The 24,322-nt window shown below is 38.4% G+C and overlaps 1 protein-coding gene across 4 annotated transcripts in view; it reads left to right on the forward strand.

The window, feature by feature from the left end:
* Nucleotides 1–24,322, forward strand: part of SLC24A2 (solute carrier family 24 member 2) — a 428,870-nt gene that overhangs the window by 293,975 nt on the left and 110,573 nt on the right. For all 4 annotated transcript variants that reach the window (XM_063650502.1, XM_054502072.2, XM_054502073.2 and 1 more), the window contains 2 exons: nt 19,305–19,343; nt 21,954–22,062. In XM_063650502.1, the coding sequence (XP_063506572.1) occupies nt 19,305–19,343; nt 21,954–22,062 (148 nt within the window). The remainder of the gene's footprint in view (nt 1–19,304; nt 19,344–21,953; nt 22,063–24,322) is intronic.

Below are 24,322 nucleotides of genomic sequence, written 5' to 3' on the forward strand. Positions count from 1 at the left end.
CCAGTGAACATGTGTTGCTTTTATAGTCTAAACACATATATGTTAAGTATTCAAAAATGTTTAACCCTGTCTTTGCTAAAACTACAAAAATTAGCCGGGCACGGTGGCATGCATCTGTAGTCCCAGCTACTTAGGAGGCTGAGGCAGGAGAATTGCTTGAACCCAGGAGGCAGAGGTTGCAGTGAGCCAAGATCACACCACTGCACTCCAGCCTGGGCGACAGAGTGAGACTGCATCTCAAAAAAAAAAAAAAAAATGTTTAAGCAACCTAAAATAAACAAGAAATGTGAAGGTGTTTTGTAATATCTAAATTTGTGATTGAACTAATCCCAACAGCACAGAGAGAAAAACATCTTTGAAAGTGAACTTTGATTTTGTTAAGTTTATTATGCCCACTAGACATTCAATAGAAATGGTGAGTTGGCAATTGGAATTGGATATGCATGTTTGAAGGAGACAAATTCAGAACTAGAGATTCTGTTGATGGAATTTAAGGCCAAGGGATTGTGTGAGAAGACAAAAGGGCAGAGTTCCCAAGACTGAGAAGTCAGTAAAGTAGAGGGACAACCATGAGAGAATCAACAGGAGTAAGACAAATGCTGAGCTGTCACATAGATATGCAGACAGGGAAGTGGCCACCATCTTTACATCTGAATGGTCTTTGGTGACTTGGTCTGGACCAGAGCAAAATCACTAGACTGACGCATCAGCCTCCTAACTATTCTCCCAGTCCCCACTTTTGATCTCCTGCCAAACTACACAGCAACCAAAGCCCACTTGTATAACTTAAATCAAATCCTATCAGTCATTTGTTTAAAACTTTCATTAGCTTACCATTTGAACTTAGAATAGAATATAACACCCAGGGCTGGAATTAGGGTAAGGTGAGGATGGCACTCAGGCACAAAATTTAAGGGGGTACCCAAAATCTTGGTCATCAAAATAAATATTTTAATGCAATATTTAAAGAAACAAATTAGCACACTACAACTCATGAACCAGCTGCTTATTCTTGTAAATAAAGTTTTATTGAAACCAGGGCCAGGATTAGGGTAAGATGAGTAGGGAAGATTCAAATGCAAGGTAAGAGCTGTCTTTACTTAAAATCTTGACATTTTGTTCATTGTAGATTTTATTTTGCACTAATTTTTATTTTTTGAAATATTGCATTGTGTCATTTATCTATAATACTGAGTTTTTTGGTACTGCCTTAAATTTTGTCTAGGAGACAAAGTGAGGCATTCGTCTCATCCTTGTCCTGGCTCTGCCAACCCCGTATCAACGCCTATACTTTCTAGTCAACTTGTGTAGCTTTTGTGGTCAGAAAACATAAATATTAGTTTATGCTTTCAAAATTTTTTAAACAACTTAAAATAAACCCAAGTAATATGAAGGTGTTTTTTGTAGCAGTACAGAGAGAAAGGCACCCAACTTTAATATCTGAAAAGATAAAGATTCAACTTATTTTCCAAATGAATCAGCTCTTCTTTATGCAGTGAGTACTCAGCAAGGCACATGGATTAATAACAGCAGGAGAGCCATTTTTAGATAAAACTGATGATGCTTTCATGGAAAGGTTCCAGGCAGATTAAAATTGTATAAGACATCATGCTTTTTGACTGCTTAAATATGTTATGATCATAATTTTATTTTGTGATTTCAACAGAGAAAAAAGATTTTCCTTATTTATTAGGTTATCAGCTGAAAGAACCAGGCAGTTTTAATTTCTTCATTCATCTTATAAACTCAAGTTACTATGCTGAAGCATGAAGGATCTTAGAAATCCATTCACAAACATATTTTTAAGAGGGCATATGGTTTGGGGCTTGATTAACAGAATAAATATTTGTAGGTTTTCCAAGTTAACAAAAAACTGTTTTCTTTCTCTTAGTCTTTGCTCCCTCTACTATGCCTTATGTTTTAAAGGTTGGTTTGCTTCCTCTGTGACTATAACATTGTGAATAAATGAATTCAGCAGAGCTTATAAACTATTGGCTCTCATCTTAGCCAAGCTTTTATATTAGAGGAGATGTGTCTGTCTCAGTTTCCCTATGTGAGACTTGAGAATTGCTAAGGCAAAATGCTGTCATCATTACAGATGGAAATAGGTTATCCAGATATTACCAATATGACCCATATGTCCATACAAGATTATTGGTGAGAAAAACACCTGGGTGTGTCCCATGCACATACACAGCCCCAGAATATCTGCCTCCCTGTTCAGTGGTAAGTTCCGTCCTCTGACCAGATGATGGCTGGCATGGTGGGGGGCAGCTGGCCGGGCACCCCAGGCTTGTTCAAATGGCATCTGGGCAGAGGTATAAGGACCATCTGCGGGCATGCAAGGTTTCTTGAGGACTAAGCTGAGAACTTCCACCATATTCTGTTGACCAAAGTGTCACAAGATTATTCCAAAACAAGGGGAAGGAAAACAAACTTTACCTACTGATAGAGGGACCTGAAAAGTCACCATTGCAAAAGGACTTCATTATAGGGAAGAGAAGAATTGCAGCCATTTTGCAAACTACCACAATTAACTAATAAAGTTAGAAAATCCACTCAATTACCTATAATAAAGTGGTACTTTTTAACAAGGCTATTATGGAGGAGGAAAGGGAATGAAGATCTGTGGGAGAGAATTTTTGTGTTGGGGGAAAAAAAACCACTTGCAAATGCAGAATAGCGATCATTTGATAAGACCATGGAGAAATTGAAGCAGATTATGTTCCCATCTGGGATGATAATGATTGACTTGCCCCGTTCTTCATATTTATGTGAAACTGAAATAAACTGAAATTCTTGGCCTAAGCTTCAGAGCAATTCCGGATTTGTTCAAAGGTAGAAATTCTGACCTGGCTATCTGCCATCTCCAAGTTTAGATAGCTAATTGCTCCAGTTGGAGATTCTTATTTTATTTTCTTATATCTGTTTATTGAGTGCCTGTAGGGATCCAGGAATTTTACGTATGTCATCTTATTTAATCTGATGATTAAACAACCCTCTGAGATAGCTGTCATCCACATTTTACATGTGTAGGTACTGAGGCTTAGAGCCCTCCAGTAATTAGTGAGGGCCACAGAAATAGTCATTGGTAGAGTCAGGACTCTTTAAAATATTTCCCCTTATTCTGAGTGTCATCCCATAGCTTTACCCTTTTGAATTGTACTCTATTTTTAATATTTAATATTAGAAATAAAAATGTCACAATCTAACTCATTGGGAAATAACTATTCCATTACCAAGAAAACAAGCAAAATAGAAATTCCCTTAGATCCCCCAGGATGTTTAAATGCTTATTTGTGGATTTTTTATTCAATAGAGAGAGCAGGTAAAAAGAAAGTATTATAGTCATCTGCCAAATGAATATCCATTGGCAATAAAGGTAAATTCAACTTATTAAAATTTGATTTCCTGTAAAACTAGTCAAGAATGTGTGCATTGACTATAATAGGGCTCAAATGGAGGAAAATAACCTTTTTCTCCAACTCAGTGCTCTCCAGTGGTCTGAAAGTCTGTGTCCACCCAGAGGCTAACAATTCTCCAATCTCACCTGACCTATAACCTCAAGCCTGCAGGGATGAGAGCCAGACAGCCCTGGGTATGGCCCCCAACTTTACAAGGTATTGCATCTGAGGCCTTGGGCTATTTACTCTTCTTACTGAGCCTCTCTTTCTCCAGCAGTAAAATGGATTGAGAATGCTTATGGAGCTATAAATATTAAATGAATAATGCATTTAAATCAAGTAATTTGAATGCTAAGTGCTATTGATTTCTCTCTCACTGTACATTTTTCAACAGAAGCTAGCACAAAATAAAGCACAGCAAGCAAACTACCCCCCAGTACAGGTGGACTTCACTGGTTGTTCTTTTGCATTTGTGTATTACACACCTGACCTCTCCCACCGCATATTTATAAAACAACAAAGTGTGATGGGAAATGGCATTTTACCAACACAGGTTCTAACCTCAGCCCTGCTCACTGAGTAAACGCTGTCTTTACACCATCCGGTTGCTCCATCACTTTGAGCTTCACTTCCTTCCAGCTGTGAAACAAAGATGCTAAGGAGATACTGATCGTTCTAAAACTAGGGAACAACTACTTAAAAACACCACGCACTGTGCCTGGTACTTCTCCATGCCTTTATTTCCTTTGGTATTTACAAGGAAGTGCACCCATTTCCAAAATGACCAGTCAGGTAAAAAGGAGACTTTTTCTCATTTGTTTTGGGTTTTTCTGCTTCCCCCTTGTGTGGTTTTTCAAGGTGAATGCAATCACAGATGTAAACCACCCTCAAGACTACCAAAGCCTACAGAGGGGCAACAGTTAGAACAAACACAGTCGGGCAACAGTTAGAACAATCACAGTTGGGCAACATTGGTGCCTGATGCCCAGGGCAGACCTCCGGCACCCTGCCCAGTCTCTGCCCACTGAATAGAGTTGGACCATCTGCAGTGACATTCAGATCTTTTTCCTGAAGAGCTTGAACTAATTGAGAACCTGTCAGTGTGAGTAAAATGCTTTGTGCTGCCTTCTGCTCTGTTCTTTGCCTGTGCCAGAACCCATTTCAGTGGCACCAGGCTGTCAATTGGATGGGCTAGATGGGTGCTTTTGGAATTCCTTCTTTCCATCAGTTAGCATTTGATACTAATGCTATTAGTATTATTTGGATATTATTTAGGCTTTCAAGATACATACCCTTTGGATGCTGGAAGATATTCCAAATAGTTTTTCCAAATAACATTCCAAATAATTATTCCAAATAATATCTTCCAGCTTCCAAAGGGTATTTTGAAAGCCTTAAATCAATTATTCTTAACCTTTTTAGGGTCATGGACACTTTTAAGACTCCAATGGAAGTTATGGACACTCTTCCCCCTGCCTCCTAAAAGTTTGTATACGCGCAAAACTTGACAGTGTCAGAAATTTCACAAACTGTCCCCCCACCTAAATTCAGACTATAGTTTCCAAATTAAAAACCCTAGTACTGGCCAGGCGTGGTGGCTCACACCTGTAATCTCAGCATTTTGGGAGGAGAGGCAGGTGGATCACTTGAAGTCAGTAGTTCAAGACCAGCCTGGCCAACATGGTGAAACCTTGTCTTTACTAAAAATACGAAAATTAGTTGGGCATGGTAGTGGGTGCCTGTAATCCCAGCTACTCAGGAGGCTGAGGTAGGAGAATAATCGCTTGAACCCAGGAGGCAGAGGTTGCAGTGATCCAAGATCACACCACTGCACTCCAGCCTGGGCAACAGAGTGAGATGCCCAAAAAAAAAAAAAAAGAAAGAAAGGAAAGAAGAAAGAAAGAAAGAGAGAGAGAGGAGAGAGAGAGAGAGAGAGAAGAAAAGAAAAGAAAAGAAAGACACCTAGCACTAAATAGCATTTGTATTTATAAATGTCTGCGTGGTCAGTGTTGTCTACCAATAAGCCAATACCAAACAGCAGTCAGCAAATGGGTACTTTTGTCTAGAGCAACTTTGTTTTTAATGAACTAAATGATTTTTGTTGATTTGCCCTCAGGGGTTGGTTGCAAAGTAGGGAAAGGAGGAGATCTTAACAAATAAAACAGATACTTTGTATTACATATATTTAATAACTAACCATGGGGACAAAAGTGTAAACACCAAGAAAATTAACCATGTCAAAAAATAAACACTAGTAGTAGCTGTTAACCTGCTAAGGCAACAAGTCACCTACTGCATACATACAAAATGTACACACATGATTGTTATGGCTATATAGTAGAATGTCCACATCCTGAGAAGATAAACATATGAAACGTTTAAGGGCAAAGATGTCGTGGCATCTGCAGTTTACTTTAAAATTACTCATCAAGAATTATTAATATAGACATATTGATAAAGCCAACATAGCAAATGTTAAAAACTAATCTAATGGTGGAACTCTGGCTATTCTGAGCTTTTCCTATGTTGAAATTTTTTATTGTAAGAACTTGGAGAATGAAATTTCATTATTTTGAGAGAAATGTCAATATAAGCACGGTCTTTCACTTTGGAACTGGATTTTCTTTCATTGGCAAGTGTCATTTTCCCATAGGTCCAGTATATTTTTTGTTGTAATTTAATTAAATCCTTTCCAAAGATATCCAATGCTCCTATAATTTAGTAAGTAGTAAACTTCCGGTGATAATATTATGCAATATTGTATGATTATTAACAGCATTTAAGATGCTTTCTGGGCAATAAGCTTGTACTATGGGACCTGCTACAAAACAAAATGCCCACCAGAACCATCTTGAGAAGTTTCTAATGGCTAAAGCCAAAATTTCAGAGCCAATAGTAATTAGGAAAAAAAGCTTTTTGATGGGATATTTCTCATGTCATTTTTTCCCCTAATTCTAGAACAGATTTTTAATTCCAACACTGAAAATAGTGCTGAACATTTGGCCAAGAAGTTGGTGCTGACAATAATATATGATATCAGTACCTCCTGGCTTCATTTGACAGTAATGCAGTGAGAACTTCCAGAGCTCATCTTTTCCATCTCTGTGACTGTGAGGCTACATCTGTTTTCAGTAGTGCACAATTTCCGTTGTTCTATTGACAGATAACAGATAAGATATGTCCTAGGAGACCACAGCTACTGTCTGGAACCAGAATTTTTATTTTAAGGGTGAATCTCCAGCATCATCAATCCATTACTATTTCATCAGCAAAAATTGGGTGGTAACCTTACTTAATGGTAGATCTCAATTTCATCTCTATTTTTTTATTTTATACTTTATAAGATTAGATTACTCATGTCTTAATAAGATTAGAAGGATGCATGACATTGAAAATAATCACTTTTTTTTAAATCGTGTGCTTTTTGTTCAAAGCAATGAGAATGATTAAAGCTCCAGGTTTCCCTAAATAGTTCTATAAAGATTAGATGACTTCTATTTTCTGAATACATTTTGTTCTGTCCCACATAGAGGGTGAAATCAGTGTGTTTTATGTTTACTTGGGGAATGCAAAGAGATATGCCTTAGAGCAGGCAAGTAAAGTCATTAAGAGGCTGTGGTTTTGGCCCGGCACAGTGGTTCAGGCCTGTAATCCCAGCACTTTGGGAGGCCGAGGTGGGCGGATCACCTGAGGTCAGGAGTTCGAGACCAGCCTGACCAACATGGAGAAACCCCATCTCTACTAAAAATACAAAGTTAGCTGGGCATGGTGGCGCATGCCTGTAATCCCAGCTACTCAGGAGGCTGAGGCAGGAGAATTGCTTGAAACCGGGAGGTGGAGGTTGCGGTGAGCTGAAATCGCACCATTGCACTCCAGCCTGGGCAACAAGAGCAAAAGTCTGTCTCAAAAAAAAAAAAAGAGTCTGTGGTTTCAAGTTAGATTGCCTGCATTTCAATCCCAGTGCCTTCCATACTACCTGTATTGCTATAGGCAAGTTAGTTAACCTCACTCAGCCTTTTACCCCGTCTTTAAAATGGGTATATTTGCATCCATTAAGGTACAGATAAATAAATAAATACAGGGCATAATAGCAATGGAAAAGCCATAGGCAAAAAATGGACCATGACATAAAATTATAAAATATCTAGGAAAAAAATAGAAAATATTCAGCTCCCAACACTAGGCAAGGAGTTGGGTACCTAAGACTTGCTACCTGAAACTGATCCATAAAAGGAAAATTTGATAAAATTCAACCTCATCAAAATTAAAAACTTTTACTCTGTCAAAAACCATTTTTAGAGAATGAAAGTACACATTAAAGACGGGGAAAATATTTGCAGACCACATATCTGACAAAGGACTTGTATCTAGAATATACAAGGAACCCATAAAACGTAACATTAAGGAAACAATCCAATTAGAAAATGGCAAAATATATGCACAAACATTTCACTGAAGAGATACACAAATGGCAAATATGCACACGAAAGGGTGTTCAACATCATAAGCCATTACAGAAATTCATGCTAATACTACAATAAAGTTGATCGCCTGTAACCCCAGCAATTTGGGAGGCCCAGGTGGGAGCATTACTTGAGCCCAGGAGTACAAGACCAGCCTGGGGAATATAGTGACATGCTGTCTTTACGAAAATAAAAATGAAAATAAACAACTATGATACCACAATGAGATATCACGGCACCTTTAGAATGAATAAAATTTCAAAATAGTGATAATATCAATTGCTACTAGAAAGCAGAAACACTTCATCACTCACACATTGCTGGTAAGAATGTAAAATGGTACAGCACTCTGGAAAATAGTTTGGCAGTTTTTAAAACAAAAGCATGGTCTTACTGTATGATCCAGCAATTGTTCTCTTGGGCATATATCCCAGATAAATGAAACATGTTTACACAGAAACTCGTACATGAATGTTCATAGCAGCTTTCATGACAATAGCCCAAAATGGTAAACTATCCAAATGCCTTTCAACATGCAGATCATTAAACTGTGGTATATCCATACCATGAAATATTACTAAATAAAAAGGAACAAACTGTTGATACATAAAATAACTTAGACCCTAAGGAAATTATACTAAATGGAAAAAGCAAACCTGAAAAGTATACATATGACATTATTCCATTTCTATAACATTTATGAAATTATAGAAATTGATAACAGATTAGTGGTTGCCAGGGATTAGCAGGCAGGGGTGGGAATGGGTGTAGACATAAAGGGATAGCACAAGGGAGTCTTGTGATGATGTTATAGTTAATTATCTTGATTGCAGTGGTGGTTACATGAAGCTACACATATAATTAAACTGCATAGAACTACACACACACTATGCACAAACACAAATAGGTGCACGTATAACTGGTGAAATCTGAATGAGTTCCATAGATTGTACCAATGTCAACTTCCTAGTTTTAATATTGTACTATAGTTGTGCAAGATGTTATCATTGGAGGAGATCGGGTAAAGGGTGCATGGGACCACCCTATACATTTTTTTGCAACTACCTGTGAATCTATAATTATTTCCAAATAAAAAGTTATTAAAAATATTTCCTAATACTAGCTGCCACCTAAGATTATGAATGAGCATTTCGCCCAGTATTTCAACTGTAGTTAGTGCTCGATAAAGGTCAGCAAAGATTTTATATATTAACTGCTGCTGTTGCTACTTGATTGGAAGAATGTGTCTTGGAAGTGAGATTTAGGCTAGAATATATACTCCATGAAAGCAAGGATTTGGGCTATTTTGGTCACTGTTTTATCCCTGCACCTAGAAAAATGTAGCACATATAAGATGCTCATTAAGCATGTGATGAAGAATGAATGGGTGATTTTTTAAATGCCATGAAGGAGGATATTTGGCAAATGGAGCAAGAGGGAATAACATGGTAACATCCCAGATAGGCACAGATAAAATGACAATTTGCCTGGACTCGCTATGACAGCAAAGGATGGCAGATGGGGTGCAGGGAGTGAGCTAAGATGTTGAGGATAAGTTTGAATCTTAATTTGACTCACTCTACCCTAAACTGCATCAGCCCCAGGGACAATTGAGAAGGTAACTGTCCTCATGTCAAGCCCCACTAATGGGACTCCTAGTCCTTACCATCTACTCTGTTTTCCAGGATGGCCAGGTGTATCATGGTCAACATCCAGTGGAACGGTTTCTTACTGCCATGTTCTCCACTTCACTGCATGGTGGGCCTATTCCATTCAACCCTTTCACCAGCCAAAACAGAGGACCCCTACTGCACTCACCTCAGCCATTAGTAGTACAGGTCTAATTGGACCACCAAAAGAAAGACTGGCTCTCTCAGGTTAAGGGACCCATACAGCAGTGTCTGGGCACAGGGTCCCAGGGATGAAGCCAGAGAATTTTTTAATGACGCCACTCTGTGTTAGTCAAATAGTTTCCGCTGACCATACTGTAGTCCCCAACACTGGACCCAGTCACCTCAACTCTTTTGTGTCTCATGGTGAGTTTCCTGCATGTTTGAGAATCCTCCTTCCTTTCAAAGCTCTAGTCTCACCGCTTATAACCAGCAATCAAAACTTCTATGTTTGCAGAGCATCTGTGGGGTGGCAGCACACTGGTGGGCAAAATTAGAAGTATAAAGATGTGTAATATGTAAGACCCCCTCACTCAAGAAGCTTACAAGTCCAACAAAGCAGGCAAAATGGCAAACACAAGCAGTCGAGAGCGTTGTGAAATGATGACTTTAACACAGGAGTTCAAAGAAGGGAGGTTTGATATTGTTGCATTTCCACAGGAATGAGGAAGTAGTGACCTGGTCAGAGCACACATCCCAGATACCTGGGAGGAGACTGATTCAAGAAGCAGTGGGTCACTCTCAGTATCAAATGCCAAGAGGAAAGTGACACAATTCAGTGTTGGACCAAGAAGAAGCTATTTACCGCCAGCCTCATTATGGATGAGCATATGGGCTCATTAAAAATATACAAGATCTGATTTAACTTATTTATTATTAAACATGCATTTACTGAGCATGGAGCACCACTATGCTAGGTACTGTAGAATAATATCAAATGAAATGGTCTCTGCCCTTAGAAGGGTGCTTAATAGTGAAAAAGAGAGAGATGAGACAAATAATACAAAAGAATGAACTAGGGAGGAAGTGGGGAGGAGGGGACACACAGTGGAAATGGAGTGTGGAAGTAGCCAGGCAGTGCTTGAAATGAACTTGCTGCGTCCCACTTTTATAACTCATCTTCGTGACATGAATGAATTTAGCTTCCTCTTGGCCTCTCTTGGGAAAGAAGAGCAGATCAAGGAGTGAGACTGGTTCTCATTATCAGTGCATTTTCAACAGAAAGTGTTGTATGCTTGATATTTGTGCCCTTTATTTTTCCCCAACTTTACTTAGATTTGCATTTATATTATTAAATATTTAAATTGGGTTTATATGATGTTTTTGCTCTCTGGAAATTCCAGAACTAAATTCAGCAAATCTGGCATCTATATTTTTCTGCCTATATGGAAATTGTGCCAGAGTCCTTTTGGAATCAGGTGCTGATATGGTACCATTGATATTTCTGAGATCAGAAGTTAAAACGTGGTGAAGAATTAATCTGCTATATTAATGAGGCTGCATTGTTTATAGCTAGAAGACTATAAATATGAAAATTATATACATAAAGATCACTATATTACATTCAAATTGTGGGGTTTTGTTCTCTTTGAGGTTCAGAGTTCCTTATTTTTAAAAAATCTCACCTTTTTTAAAATAAAAGATTGGCAAAAAATTTTGTTACCACTAATATTATCAAAAATTTAATTATATCTTCAATTATATCAGTTTTAAAATGCATTTTAAATATCTAATGCCCTTTGCTCAATGAATTCTACTATTAATATATGTACTGTTTATAATTTTATAGACACAAGCTTGTTCTTTATACTTTTATAGTCTTTGCCAGCTTCTCTCCAAACAAGAATAGATGCTAAATCTAGAATTAATAAATATGTGATAAAATGTGACTACAAAAGTAATGATTAGGCCACAGGTAATCCTCTTAAGCATATTCTTAAATGTAACACTTAATTTTAAGTGATCCAATAATGACTCCCTACCCTTTCTATCTAGTTAATTTAATGATATAACATATTTATTCTGAAATGCAGGTTCCATAAGGACAGATATTTTTGCCAGTTTGGGCCACACCTAAGTCCCAGGAACCTAAAAGAATCCTTGGCCATATATAAGTGTGTGATAAATATTATCAAATAATTACTGTTAAATGAATGAATTTTCTTTATTCAAAACTTGCCATTCCCACTCTCTCACTGAAGCTTTAAACACCAAGAGTGACTATTTTCATTTTTTGAGTTTGTTCTCTCCCTGAAACAAAGAAATAGTACTAGTCCTTGAAGTGTCAGAAATAAATCAAAGACTGAGCCCACCCGAACTTCCAAATAAACTAAATATACAATGTCTCATGACCGCAGTGATAACTGGGACCACCAGGGGGCCCCTTTTTTCCCACCTACTGCTGAGCTATCAACTCCTTAATACAAGTCAACTTGATATATGTAGCAACTCATTTGCAGTTTTACTTAAATCTATGCCGTTCTGAAGGCATAAAAAGTGCCTCTATGACATTCAAGAGACAGAAATAATAATAGTAAATCATGACAATAGTAAGTGAGTCTAAATAATGATGCTGGAAGAGACAAAATAGTCTCTGTAACTTTCTCTACTCCCAGATACTAGCTTTTTCTACAAAATAAACACAAATCAAAGCTTTCATTCTAAATTCACAACAATCACTTGCCACTATTTTCTCACCTCCATTGGAAGTCAGAGCTCATAACAATTCTTAACGTTATGTGAACTATTTTTTAACTATATTTGAAGTTGTATTGTCTGCAGCCTCCTCACAGGTCACTGCAAGGAAAATGCCACTTTCTCCTTTCCCCAGCACTTAGGAAGGCTCTGGAGTCAAACTGTCTGAGTTCGTATCTGAGCTCTGCCACTTGCTGGCTATATGGCCTTGGAAAAATTGTCCAATTCCATCAGCTTCAGGGTCCTCATGTGTTAAAAGGGGGAGTATATGTTTATAATACCTATTTTTGTGAGGATTCGATGAGATATTATATATATAACACTTGGCACACATTATTACTGAAATCTGCCTCATTTGCTACAAAGTATTCTGTAGTTTGTTGCACACCAGCATTTGTTAGACCTTTTTAAAAAATCACATCCTCCAAGCTTGCCCAACCCGCACCTCGCAGGGCACAAGCGGCCAAGGACAGCTTTGAATGTAGCCCAACACAAATTCTTAAACTTTCTTAAAACATTAGGAGTTGTTTGTTTGTTTGTTTTAGTTCATCAGCTGTCGTTAGTGTTAGCGTATTTTATGTGTGGCCTAATATAGTTCTGCCAGTGTGGCTCAGGGAAGCCAAAAGGTTGGACACCTCCTGTCTTAGACACGTTCCTTAAAGGAAGTAAGGCAACCAGGACTTAATAGATGAGTGCATATTGCATTCTTTACTAGTCAAAGGAAATTTGTGTGACTAATGCCAGAACACCACCAGCAGATTGTGTTTGATTGGCATATCAAAATTGTTCATTAGCAATTGTGAGAATTGCTAAAATGGTACAACAAAGTAAATTAGGAACATCTGGATTTTTCAGGAGAAGGCAAGAGATAGCAGAGGTAGTTGGGTTGTTAATTCCTAAATTAAGTGAATTAACACTGGTGCTTAGTATCCTAAGTACAGAAATAGCCTGGGGCCCTTCTTGCCTCTCTTTCTCCATTTGTAAGATGAGGATTACTGTCTTCTATGTACATACTTAATAAGAAAGATTAATTAATCTTTAATTGATTTAATAGATAGACTTTAATAGGTAGACTTAAATAATCACCATTACTGTTAATTTAGCCAGTGACACAAGCAGCTGAGGAGCTCTGGTAACTGACCCAGAAGCACACAGTTCTGTTCTGCCAGGATGCTCTCACTCACCCAGGCCTCTTAATTGCATTTTAAGTAGCCACAGTTAGGGACCGTGGAAGGCACAGAGGTGAATCCTGTCCTCAAGGATCTTACAACTTCCAGTATTAGGGAGGCTAACTGAAGGAGTTGGGTAAAAGATATTAATACATTCCATATAACTTATCAATTCTGTGAGAGGCACTGAAAGAATTCATTTTTAAAAGTTTGTGCTAATGTTCCAGTGGAGTGCACAAGATAATTATTTGGAATGCAAGAAAAAAATATTAAGACTACTATTTGTTATCTTTTTTAAAAGAGGGAAGAAATTAGTCCATATTTTTATAATGGTTACCAGTAGCACATAGATACATAAGTAGGTAGGCTGGGAACAGTGGCTCACACCTAAAATCTCAGCACTTTGGGAGGCTCAGGTGGGAGGATCACTTGAGACTAGGAGTTCAAGTCCAGTCTGGGCAATATAGCAAGACCCTGGCCTCTAAAAAGAATTTTTTTCTCATAATTATCTGGGCATCATAGTGCTTTCCTACAGACCCAACTACTTGGGAGGCTGAAGCAGGTGGATTGCTTGAGCCCAGGAGTTGAGGTTGCAGGGAGCTGTGGTCGCACCACTGCACTCCAGCCTGGGCAACAACAGAGCAAGACTCTATCTGATAATGGTATATGATCAAGAAACTTTGGAGACTGTGATTACAATTGTGTAGATTTAACTTGTCAGTTAAATTCTGCTTCATGAAGTCACCCTGGTCCCCTTGCCTTACTGAGTATTCCATATTCCAGATTGTTCTTTAACTGTCTCTAAACAATTTCTCTTCTACTCCTTCCATATTGGCGAAGATATCTATTCTTAAACTTTTTTCTACTGTCTCAAATATTTCATGACCATGAAGATTATTCAAACAAATCATCAAAAGGCTTTGCTTCCAAAATGTGAGCTTTCATTACCACACTTCTTACTTAGATCATTTCTACCCCTTCTGTCCATCCCAGTGTATTTCTTTAAACTGGATTATAAAGTGGGTACTCCTGCACCATGGGCTGTCATCTTCAGCACTTCATTGTTCTCTGAGATTCCTTCTTTGCAGAAGGGCCATGATTGTCAGATAATTACCCAGCAACCAGTCAAAGTAATTTGAACTTAAATTTTTATTTCTTTCTCTAGGAGTTTATTTAATCTCCCCTCCCTTAATGTTTTAGGGTCTATGTTAACAGTAAAAGGAGGGAGAAAGAGATGAGCTTCCATCTGACTAAGAGGTGGTAGGGTGTTTTTCCTTTTATATTTCAGATTTGAGGCCTTTGCACCTTGTATCTAGTCTTCCCAATAGGCTTTGAGGTTTATTCATCTTTAAGAAGGAGAGACATTTTGAATGTTTTTATTTACTACAGTAATGTATTGAAAGAAAAAGGAAACATCATTTTATACTTTCATGTTAATTTTTTAAATGAAAATCAGTCATTCAAATCATTCCTCACCAAATCTTCCTGAATTCTAAGACATTAAAATTCATGTCCATTGGAATATTGGATTAATATTCTAATCATGGGCATATTTGTTTCAGATTATTTTCTGACAAAAATGATATGTTTAAGTTTATTTCTATAGACTTTATAATGCTTCCAGGTCCTTGGCATAATGCATTTTAGGCACATTTTGCAGGACTTGGTGGAATGTTAAAGTGGTGGAAGTTTATGGCTGTTACTTAGCTTTTGCAACGAATTGTTGATTGTTCTTCTATATCTGATGCCATGTCATTGACCAAAAAACACATCCCTTAGTTTACACACTTGTCTTTTGGCCTGTGAAGCCTTCATGGTGACCCATTTGATTGTGTGATTTGTAAGTAGATAATTACCAGAGTGAACTGTGGACATGTTAGTATCCTCTTACTGAGTGGCCCTGAGGCAGCTGGACTGCAGTATTGGCCTAATTTTTATGTGTGTGAGGTGGAACTAGGGGCCTGTATGTGGTGAAAGGCTATATACAAAGTTCCATCAAAACTACACTTTATAGTCAGCAAAATCATTTCTGGCTTTCAAGGATCAAAGGAAGAAAGAAGATTTAAGGACTTGGGATTGATTTATGGCATCAAAATGCTATCCAAATGGGCTATGTATGCATTTTATTATCTGGGATGGAAGCATAAATGGACAATTTCAAAACACCTATCAAATAAGTAGCAAAATTCCTATATAGAAATGGGATTTCCAGCAGGGCGCAGCGGCTCACACTTGTAATCCCAGCACTTTGGGAGGCCAAGGCAGGCGGATAACCTGAGGTCAGGAGTCCGAGACCAGCCTGGCCAACATAGCAAAACCCTGTCTCTACTAAGAATACAAAAATTAGCTGGGCGTGGTGGTGGGCACCTGTAATCCCAGCTACTCGGGAGGCTGTGAGGCAGGAGAATTGCTTGAACCTGGGAGGCGGAGGTTGCAGTGAGCTGAGATCATGCCATTGCACTCCAACCTGGGCAACAAGAGCAAAACCCCATCTCAAAAAAAAAAAAAAGAAAAAGAAAAAAGAAAAAAAAGGAAATGGGATTTCCACCAGGAAGGACAATAGAGATTAAAGTCATCTTCCAGTTGCTCAATTTAAGTGCAATCACCGTATGACTAATTTGAGTCATTGAGAAGGGGGCCAGTTTAATTGAATAAAGGTTTGAATTACAGAATATTTTCTTGTAAGTAGAAGATGGCCTGCCAAAGTCTTGCTTTCATAAAGGGAGAGGGGAGTCTGCATTGGCACACCAAAGCCCTGACCTGAGACCTTCAGGATGTAGTTTACAAATTCTTTTAAACAATCCTCAAAGAATTGCTGTGTGTGTACTATGGATTGGCTTAACAGATTTTTTCTACAGCTATAGGAAATTTATTTATAAATGTATTCATTAAATTTATTTATTTATTTATAGGAATTTGTTAAGCCAATCCATAGCATGCTGACCACTAGGAATTGGGCTTTCATATTAATACAGCCCAAATGAGTGGTATTTTGGTGTGTTTAAAATTAAGGGGGTTAAAAAGCAAAATGCATCATAAGAATGCCAAGATTAATCCTTAGAGTCATGTTAGTCTTCTTTTGAAGAAGTTGTCTTCTGTAATATCCCATGGGTTAGAATAAACTTGCCATATATTTAATGGCCCTGAAAATAAATTCACAACACTAGGCCAACCCAAAACCCACTAGCTATACACATTAAAATCATTTCTTTGTCACCTTCCCAAGTTACTTCCCGTGTAATTAAACCCCTTTAAAATTGAATTTGTAACGTAATCAGCTGCATATTGCCAGTACTGTGAGGCTGCTTCAGGATGCAATTAGAGCAAGGCTAAGTCAGGTGAACTTCGAATTATCAGTAGATGTGGGTGAGCCCCTGGAAATGGGCAATTACCATCATATGTCACACTTCTTATCTCTTTTGCAACAGGGCTACATAAAAGGAAAGTAGAGGGGTGTTTTAATGGCCTCCGCTGCCATTTGTGTGTATACCTAAATTTACATATTATACCCTGATGTATATTCATGTCTGCAGATTACACTTGAAAGAAAACGAATGATGTCAACTGCAGACATTAAACAGTGGGATATTTTGTAGAGAATTTCAGGCCTGTCTCTGCACTCAGTTTTTTCTCTGAAGAATCTATGTACAAGGCATTTTCCTTCCACTTTTTATGTTTTATGATCCTCCTTGCTGTGAGAGAAAAAGGAAGTCGATAGAGTAGATATTTTTTTCTTCTTTTCACACCAAAAGCAGGTTTGGATTTTTTTTCCTTCCTTAAATCATGTATTTAGATATATTTTTTTAAAATTCAAACTCTCAGCAGGTGACGTTTCTGCCCTTATAAAGCCCACCTTTTTCTCTCCCCACTTTCATCCTGTTCCTTCATGTTCTGTGTTAACACTGTGGTATCAATTCCAGCTCATAATTATTGGTCTCCCATTTAACCACAAGGTGTAAATTTGCTAACTGACCAGGCGTGCTCTGACGGTTAAACTCAATGTATGTCTAAAGGCTGAGCTTGCTGTACTGGAAAATTTCCCTAGGGGATTGCTCTGTAGACTGTGAGGCCATTTGTTGAGCTGTCTGATGTGGAAGGAGAGAAAAGGAGAGGACCTGCCAGAGAGAAGCAGGATCATACAGTGCCTTTCAGAGGAAAGTGGGAAATCAAAGGACAGTTTCCTGTCCACTCCAATTCCACAAGCAGGCTCTTGGGAACTAGGGCATCAGGATATTTCCCTATTAGTGTTTTTAGAGAAGTCATTGCGAGAGAGCCCCCAACCCAAGGGTTAAGGCAAATTTAGTGATGCCCACAGGCTGTGCTCAGAAACTACCACCCACGCAGAGCCCTTCTGTCTATGTCTGAGATTTGCAAGTTCTTCAAGAGCCTATAAAAATGCTTGGAACCAGAAGGGGGGAAAAACACATTGGTATTGACTCCAGAATCCAAAAAGGTGTCTACAAAAATTAAAATTATTAAATGTCTAATTGAATGTCCACAAAATATTTAACATCAACCTCATTAAGTATTAAATTTCACCTTCTTAAAAATCCGTTACATGTGAAAATAAATTGTAGATTTGATTTTTTCACTTTGCAAGATTTTGAGCATGCTAATCCTAACTTAAATGATTGGCACATAGCAAATAATTTGAAATTCAAAATTATAAGAATCCCTTCTATTTTTTCACACAAAACTGTATGTTTTAGGTAATTGTATATTTTAGATGGGATGTGGGGACATCTTAATATCTTTTCATGATAGGTGTGGTAGACCCTAAAACAGAAAGCCTAGAGCACATGAAGGTTTTAAAACTGTTCTGCATCTGGCTACTCTCCTCCAAGTATGTGATTATTCCTGAAGACAGACATCTGTTCAGACCCTAATGGGGAGGACCAGAAGGCCAGACAGGGGAAGGTTCCAGTTTGTTCTTGCTGTCTGCACCTGTAGTTGAGGTGAAGTGATGAAGGTGGTGTCTAAGTATGAGGAACTATTCACCAGGCACCTGTATCTCGTTGGAAAGATCCCAGGGTGGTCCCCGGTTCTGGCGAAGAAGGAGAGTTCCCATTGAGTTGAGGAAGTAAAAGCTGTCCAGGTGGGTCATGTGGGTAGAATTCCACTGCCCTCTTGTCTGAGTTGTGTTTGCTTCCAGCAGATTACCAGGCCTTTATGTGCCCTTGTGTTCTAATCCACATTTCTCAACTGGACAGAGACTTCTATTTTTAGAATAGAAAACTTCAGGTGATGGGAACAGAAGGAAAGATGGGTCATCTGATTTCCATATGGGATGATCCTACTCTTTAATTCAGTGGCCTAACTTCTGTGAGCTTTATTTTATTCATACTACATGGAGCAATGAATGTTGACTCCCCCCAAAACATATAGAAAATGACATTTCTTTGCAATCCCATCCCCCAGTAATAACCACTAATAACAGTTTGGTATCATTCTTGCAGAATTTTTTTCTTTACATGCACTAAAATATTAATTTATTTTCCTTTATGAAATGAAACAATAAATATTTATAAACGTTTAATTTTTTCAGTTATCAATAGATATTTTCCATGTCAGAACATGTGAATTACCTCATTCATTTTAATGATCACATAGTATTCCACTGCATGGCTGGGCCACAGTTGACTTAACTGCTCTGTATTGCTGGACATTCGGGTTGGCCATTCAACTCTGACCTTTCAGGAGAATGAATCATGTACCTAAATAAACCATTATATTTTGGCTAGAAATATACATCCTCAGTCCCCTGTTTTGGCTTAACTCATCCCAGGAGCAGAAAGAACGAAATCTTCCCCTATACTGATGCTTGTTTTTAAATGTAAATGCCATATGTGATTCTTCATTGATTTATTTCTTTGTCTTTTGTCTTTGCCTTTTTCTCTTATGCAGCCATCTGCAGCCAGGGACAAGGATGAACCAACTCTACCGGTAGGAAGCAGTGGCTTTGTCTGTACCTGCTTGTGTGCCTGTGGAGAGTGTGGGGCGGGGGTGGGAGTGAGAGGGGTTTGTGTGCTCAACACATTACTCTCTCTCTTGGAATACTTAAATAGTCTAACACTTGGTGTGTACTTCTACTCCGTGCTACAATTAGTGATGACTGAATTCTGGCATTCATGGACGCATGTCTTCTGGGACTAGGTTTCAAAAGTTTGAATTTTCTCTTCCATTTGGTATGAACTTTCGTAGAAGTTGGAAGAGTGAGATATTTCCAAATTGCATTCCAAGGGATGTTGAATTAATATTTGGGGGTAGTGTGCGATCTAATGCTCAATATTTGTTTTCTTTGTGTATCTGCATGCACATACTCTGATTGGAAATTTCTTTTGGTCTCATCAAAAGAAATGCTGCATGAGACCTATATACTTAATGTATATATAATACACAAAAGAATGCTTTCAGTACTTCTCTAGATGTAATCTTTTTCAAATGAAGATCTCCACACCAGAGTTCTTCCAGTTTCACGGAATAAGGACCATAATATTTATGACAAGTTATTATTGATAAACACATTTTCGAATTCCTATTTAATTAACACATCGCATTTCAGATTTTGCAGCGTGGTAAAGAAACAACCTTCAGAATTTTTGTGTTCAGCCATCAAACAGTGATTACATTTCCATTTTATTCAAGTCTCCTAAGTTTGCTCCTAAAATGTTTTGAACCTTAATCATCTGAATCCTCTATAACTAGCAATACAATGCATTAAAAAATGTTTAAGACTTTCAAGGCTAAAATAGTTAGTAGTAAAGATACATATGACCCTGTCCTTCCTCCTGTAATGCTCAGGGCAAAGACATAACATTCATTGGGAGCCCATAGAATACACCTGATCCAGTACCAGAACACGATACAGACTCAATCTCTTCTATTAAGGAACCATAATTCACCATTGAGACACCAGTAATCCCCACTGATTCTTTTCCAACCCTATTGAATTGGAAATGTGATTTCCAATAGAATATTATAATAAATCACATTAGGAGAGCCAGATTTCTTCGGGTATCTCATAGTGAGATTTTACTCATACTTTCTATGGGTTTCATGTTTGTCTCCAAATATGTGGACCATGATTGTTAACAAGTGTTTTACAAAATAAGATCCTATGGATAATAACACTGCCCAAGTTAATCAAGTTAAACAGATTTCTGTAGTGTTAGACTTAGTGGTCTAATGTGTAGTTTGAAACTCTAAGGTGAGTTGGTCTAGGATATAGCACTTTCCAATATATATCAAATATGTATTTGATCATAGAGTCTCTTATGGGACATTTTTGGGGAAGCCCCCTTGTGGGTCTGGAGTACGATGGAACATTTTAGAAAACCTGTTATGCAGAAGTTTGAAAGACATAGTGGAGAACAGTATTTTATTTTTACCTGCCCTGGAAAATTTACATGTCAAACTTTTACACTGAAAGTTCAATAAGAAATTAATTCTTTTACATTACAATACCTTTCAACTCCTTAAATCTGTCTGTCTATAAAGCTTGGCTGCCTCAGAGAGTCTTCTCTTGTGATGATCAACACAAAATCAACCATGGGGAGACAGCAGTTCCTATTCAGGATAAAAACCCATCAAAATACAGAGGGTTTGGAAATTTTTAGGTTGTTTGCTTTTGAAGATAAAAGAAAAAGAGTTTGTCAGTAACCTTATCTCTAGATACTCATTCTTCCTTCTCACCTACCAGTTCCATTTATTTGGCCAAAGGATCACAACTAGTAGTTTGTGGAAAAGGAGCCCCCCTCAAAGTCGGGAGAGTTCTCATGGTTTCATGATAAGAGCTTCTGCTCCTTGAATCTCACTTAACACAGGCTATGCTGCTTTCTGGATTAGAGCTGTAGTCCCAGGGTAGAGATGAGGTGGCTCAGGAGATGTGCAAGACTCTGGGAAGCAAGGAGACCTTGGGAAGCAAGGAGAAAATATTAGCACCTTCGTCGTCTACTGTGTTATTCTTCTTAACTTCTATTTTTGAAAGTGTTTTCATATGTTCGTATTTTAGTATGTGTATCTAGGCAGATATGGGCATAGATGCCTATTTATATACATTTAAACATTTTACTGATAGGATGCACACTTCAAAAATGTTAGAGACCACCCACTGGTTTAGAGAACAGTCTTTGAGAAAAGCAGATCTGGGATCCATTCCTCCAGCCTCCACTTCTTGTCAGTGTGACTTGGACACCTCATTTCACTTCTCTGAGATGAAATGTCCCCATCTATCTAACAAGAATAAATAATAGCATCTAGTTCATAGGGTTCATTTTGCAAATAAGATAAATGAAGGGATGTGAAGCATATAATACATTGTCTGGCATTTACAAAGCTCTTTTTAAAAAGGGAAGCAATGCATTCATTTAGTAGGAAAGAATGTGAGAGAGCCATTCCCTCAAGGGCTTTGAAATGTACTTTGAAAATCTTTGGCTTAATAGTGTGTGATCATGCGACAGAAATGAGTGGCCACCAGACTAGGTGAGGATCTTGTCTATAATGCACTTGCCTTTCATTCCTGAGACTAACCACCTCTTTGGTTTCTCTGCTCAGGCTAAGCCACGTCTCCAGCGAGGTGGAAGCTCTGCCTCCCTCCACAACAGTCTCATGAGGAATAGCATCTTCCAACTCATGATACACACCCTTGACCCACTCGCTGAAGGTAAACATCAAGCTTTGGTTTGGGAACTTGTTTGGGGGGAAAAGGATGTCAAAAGGCTTCTCTGCATAAAACATGTTTGTGCTGTCGTCATGCACGCCTGCCAGCCTCCTCTTGTTGAGCTTCTGCCAGAAGCAGCCCTGGCCCTTTGACGTGCTTTATCTACAACAGCTCAGTTCACCATCAGTGGTTTTTGTACCAGGAATAGGATGTGAGGTCCGTGTGCTGATTCTATCTTTTGATGCCTCCAGCATAAATATAGTTTGTTATGAAGCAGAGAGGACAAAAAGGTTTCCCTCCCTTCCAGCTAAAGTAACAGTTCTCTTTTGTCATCATTTCTAATTTTCAAAACAAAATTGTGTGTGAAGGTAAATTGTGCACCTTAAAAAAGAGAGAAAAAGAACTCTGTGATTTAGGAGGTCCATGAGTGGTTTGGGGAGTGATATTCATGGCAGAACATTGAGACTGTACTGATTCTTTGGCAATTGGAGGGTGGGAGTTGAGCATCTATGCATCTAAAAAGCCCTCTCTTCGAGAACTGCTTGGGAGCTGTCATTGGAGACCCAAAAAGCCTGGCTCACTTCCCAGTGTAATCACATGAACCATCACAAACAACCCATTATTGTGTACTTCCAGTGTTACTCAGTCACAATGAGGCCAAATACATTGCGTTTCTTCAACTGCATAAATATTCCCCAAAATTATTTTCAAGTTGGTAGATATCGGATATGTCAAATAAATATTAGTTTTGCCACTAGTAAGGGGTTCAGATATAACCAAGTATGTTCTCCCTTCATCCTTGGACTTTATAATTGGGCTCAATGTTACTCAGGAGCTAATACAGCCTAGGAAATAGGTACGTGCCACTGAATGAAGCCAGGGGATCTGATTGTCGAATCATGTTGTATGAATCCGAGATCTTACCCAATATCAGGCTTTGCTAAATAATTTCAAGAATATAAGCAATCAAGAAGTTCATATGAGGTAAAGAAAAATCTGTGACCCAAGAGTGGTTCCCAAGGACCTATCTTCCTTCATTGGACACACACCTCACTCAGAATAATAGGTAAGGAACACAGGGTCACCTCTCCTTGCAGAGCATGGGGCATTTCAATCACAAAACATCTTCCTGTTATACCACAGAGAGTTGTATAGCTGACGTGATATTCTCCAAGAAGCCTTCCTCCACAGGTCCTGGGATCTGTTTACTAGAGGTAATTCTTAGCCAGGGACATGCTAAATATCATTATCTACACAGACAAGGATGTTAGACCTAGTCATGAGCCTTCTTTTCTTTCCCCTGGGATACAGCCCCAGAGAAGGGAGTAAAGAGATTGCAGGCCAACTGCTTTTACTCCTTCATCCCAACTACTAAGCAGTCGTGTGACTTTGGGCAAGTTAGGGTCTCTCTAGTATTTGTTTTCATCATCTATAGTAATATTAATAGTTATCTTTGGCACCTTACTGTTGACAAAGCATTTACACCTCTGTAAACTTATGCTTCACAATAATGCTTCATAGCTAACATTATTATTCTCCTTTCACAAAATATAGCACCACCAACATGGATCTCAAATGTATCTACTGCTCTCCCTCCTGCAGCACTTTATTCCAAACCATCTCCATCGCTTGCCTGCATTCCTGCCTTCCTGCAGTAGCTTCCTAGCTGGTCTTTCAGTTCTTCCATTGCCACTGCCTAGACATATGTTCCATGCAGCAGCCCAAGTAATCTTAAAAAGTAAATCAGGTTATGTCATTTCTACTTATAACCTTCAGTGGCTTCCCAGGGCTCTTAGGAAAATTGTGAAATCCTTGCACAACTAGTAGTTTGTGCAAAAGGAGCCCCCCTCAAAGTCAGGAGAGTTCTCATGGTTTCATGATAAGAGATTCTGTTTCTTTGAATCTCACTTAACACAGGTCATGCTGCTTTCTGGATTAGAGCTGTAGTCCCAAGGTGAAGATGAGGTAGATCACGAGATATACAAGACGATCCTTTGGGAAGCAAGGAGAAAGTATCAGCACCTTCATCATTTACTTTGTCATTCTTCTTAGTTTCTATTTTTGAAAATGTTTTTGTTCATATTTTAGTATGTGTATCTATATATAAAGATAGGAATATAGATCTAGATATGAATATAGATACCTATTTATATACATTTTAAAATTTTGCTGATAGGATGCACAATTCAAACATGTTCGATGGCAGTTGGAGGGTGGGACATGAGCCAAATCATGGTCTACGACAGGGGTCCCCAACCCCCAG

Source organism: Pongo pygmaeus, chromosome 13, assembly GCF_028885625.2.
Source record: "Pongo pygmaeus isolate AG05252 chromosome 13, NHGRI_mPonPyg2-v2.0_pri, whole genome shotgun sequence".
Classification (NCBI taxonomy): domain Eukaryota; kingdom Metazoa; phylum Chordata; class Mammalia; order Primates; family Hominidae; genus Pongo; species Pongo pygmaeus.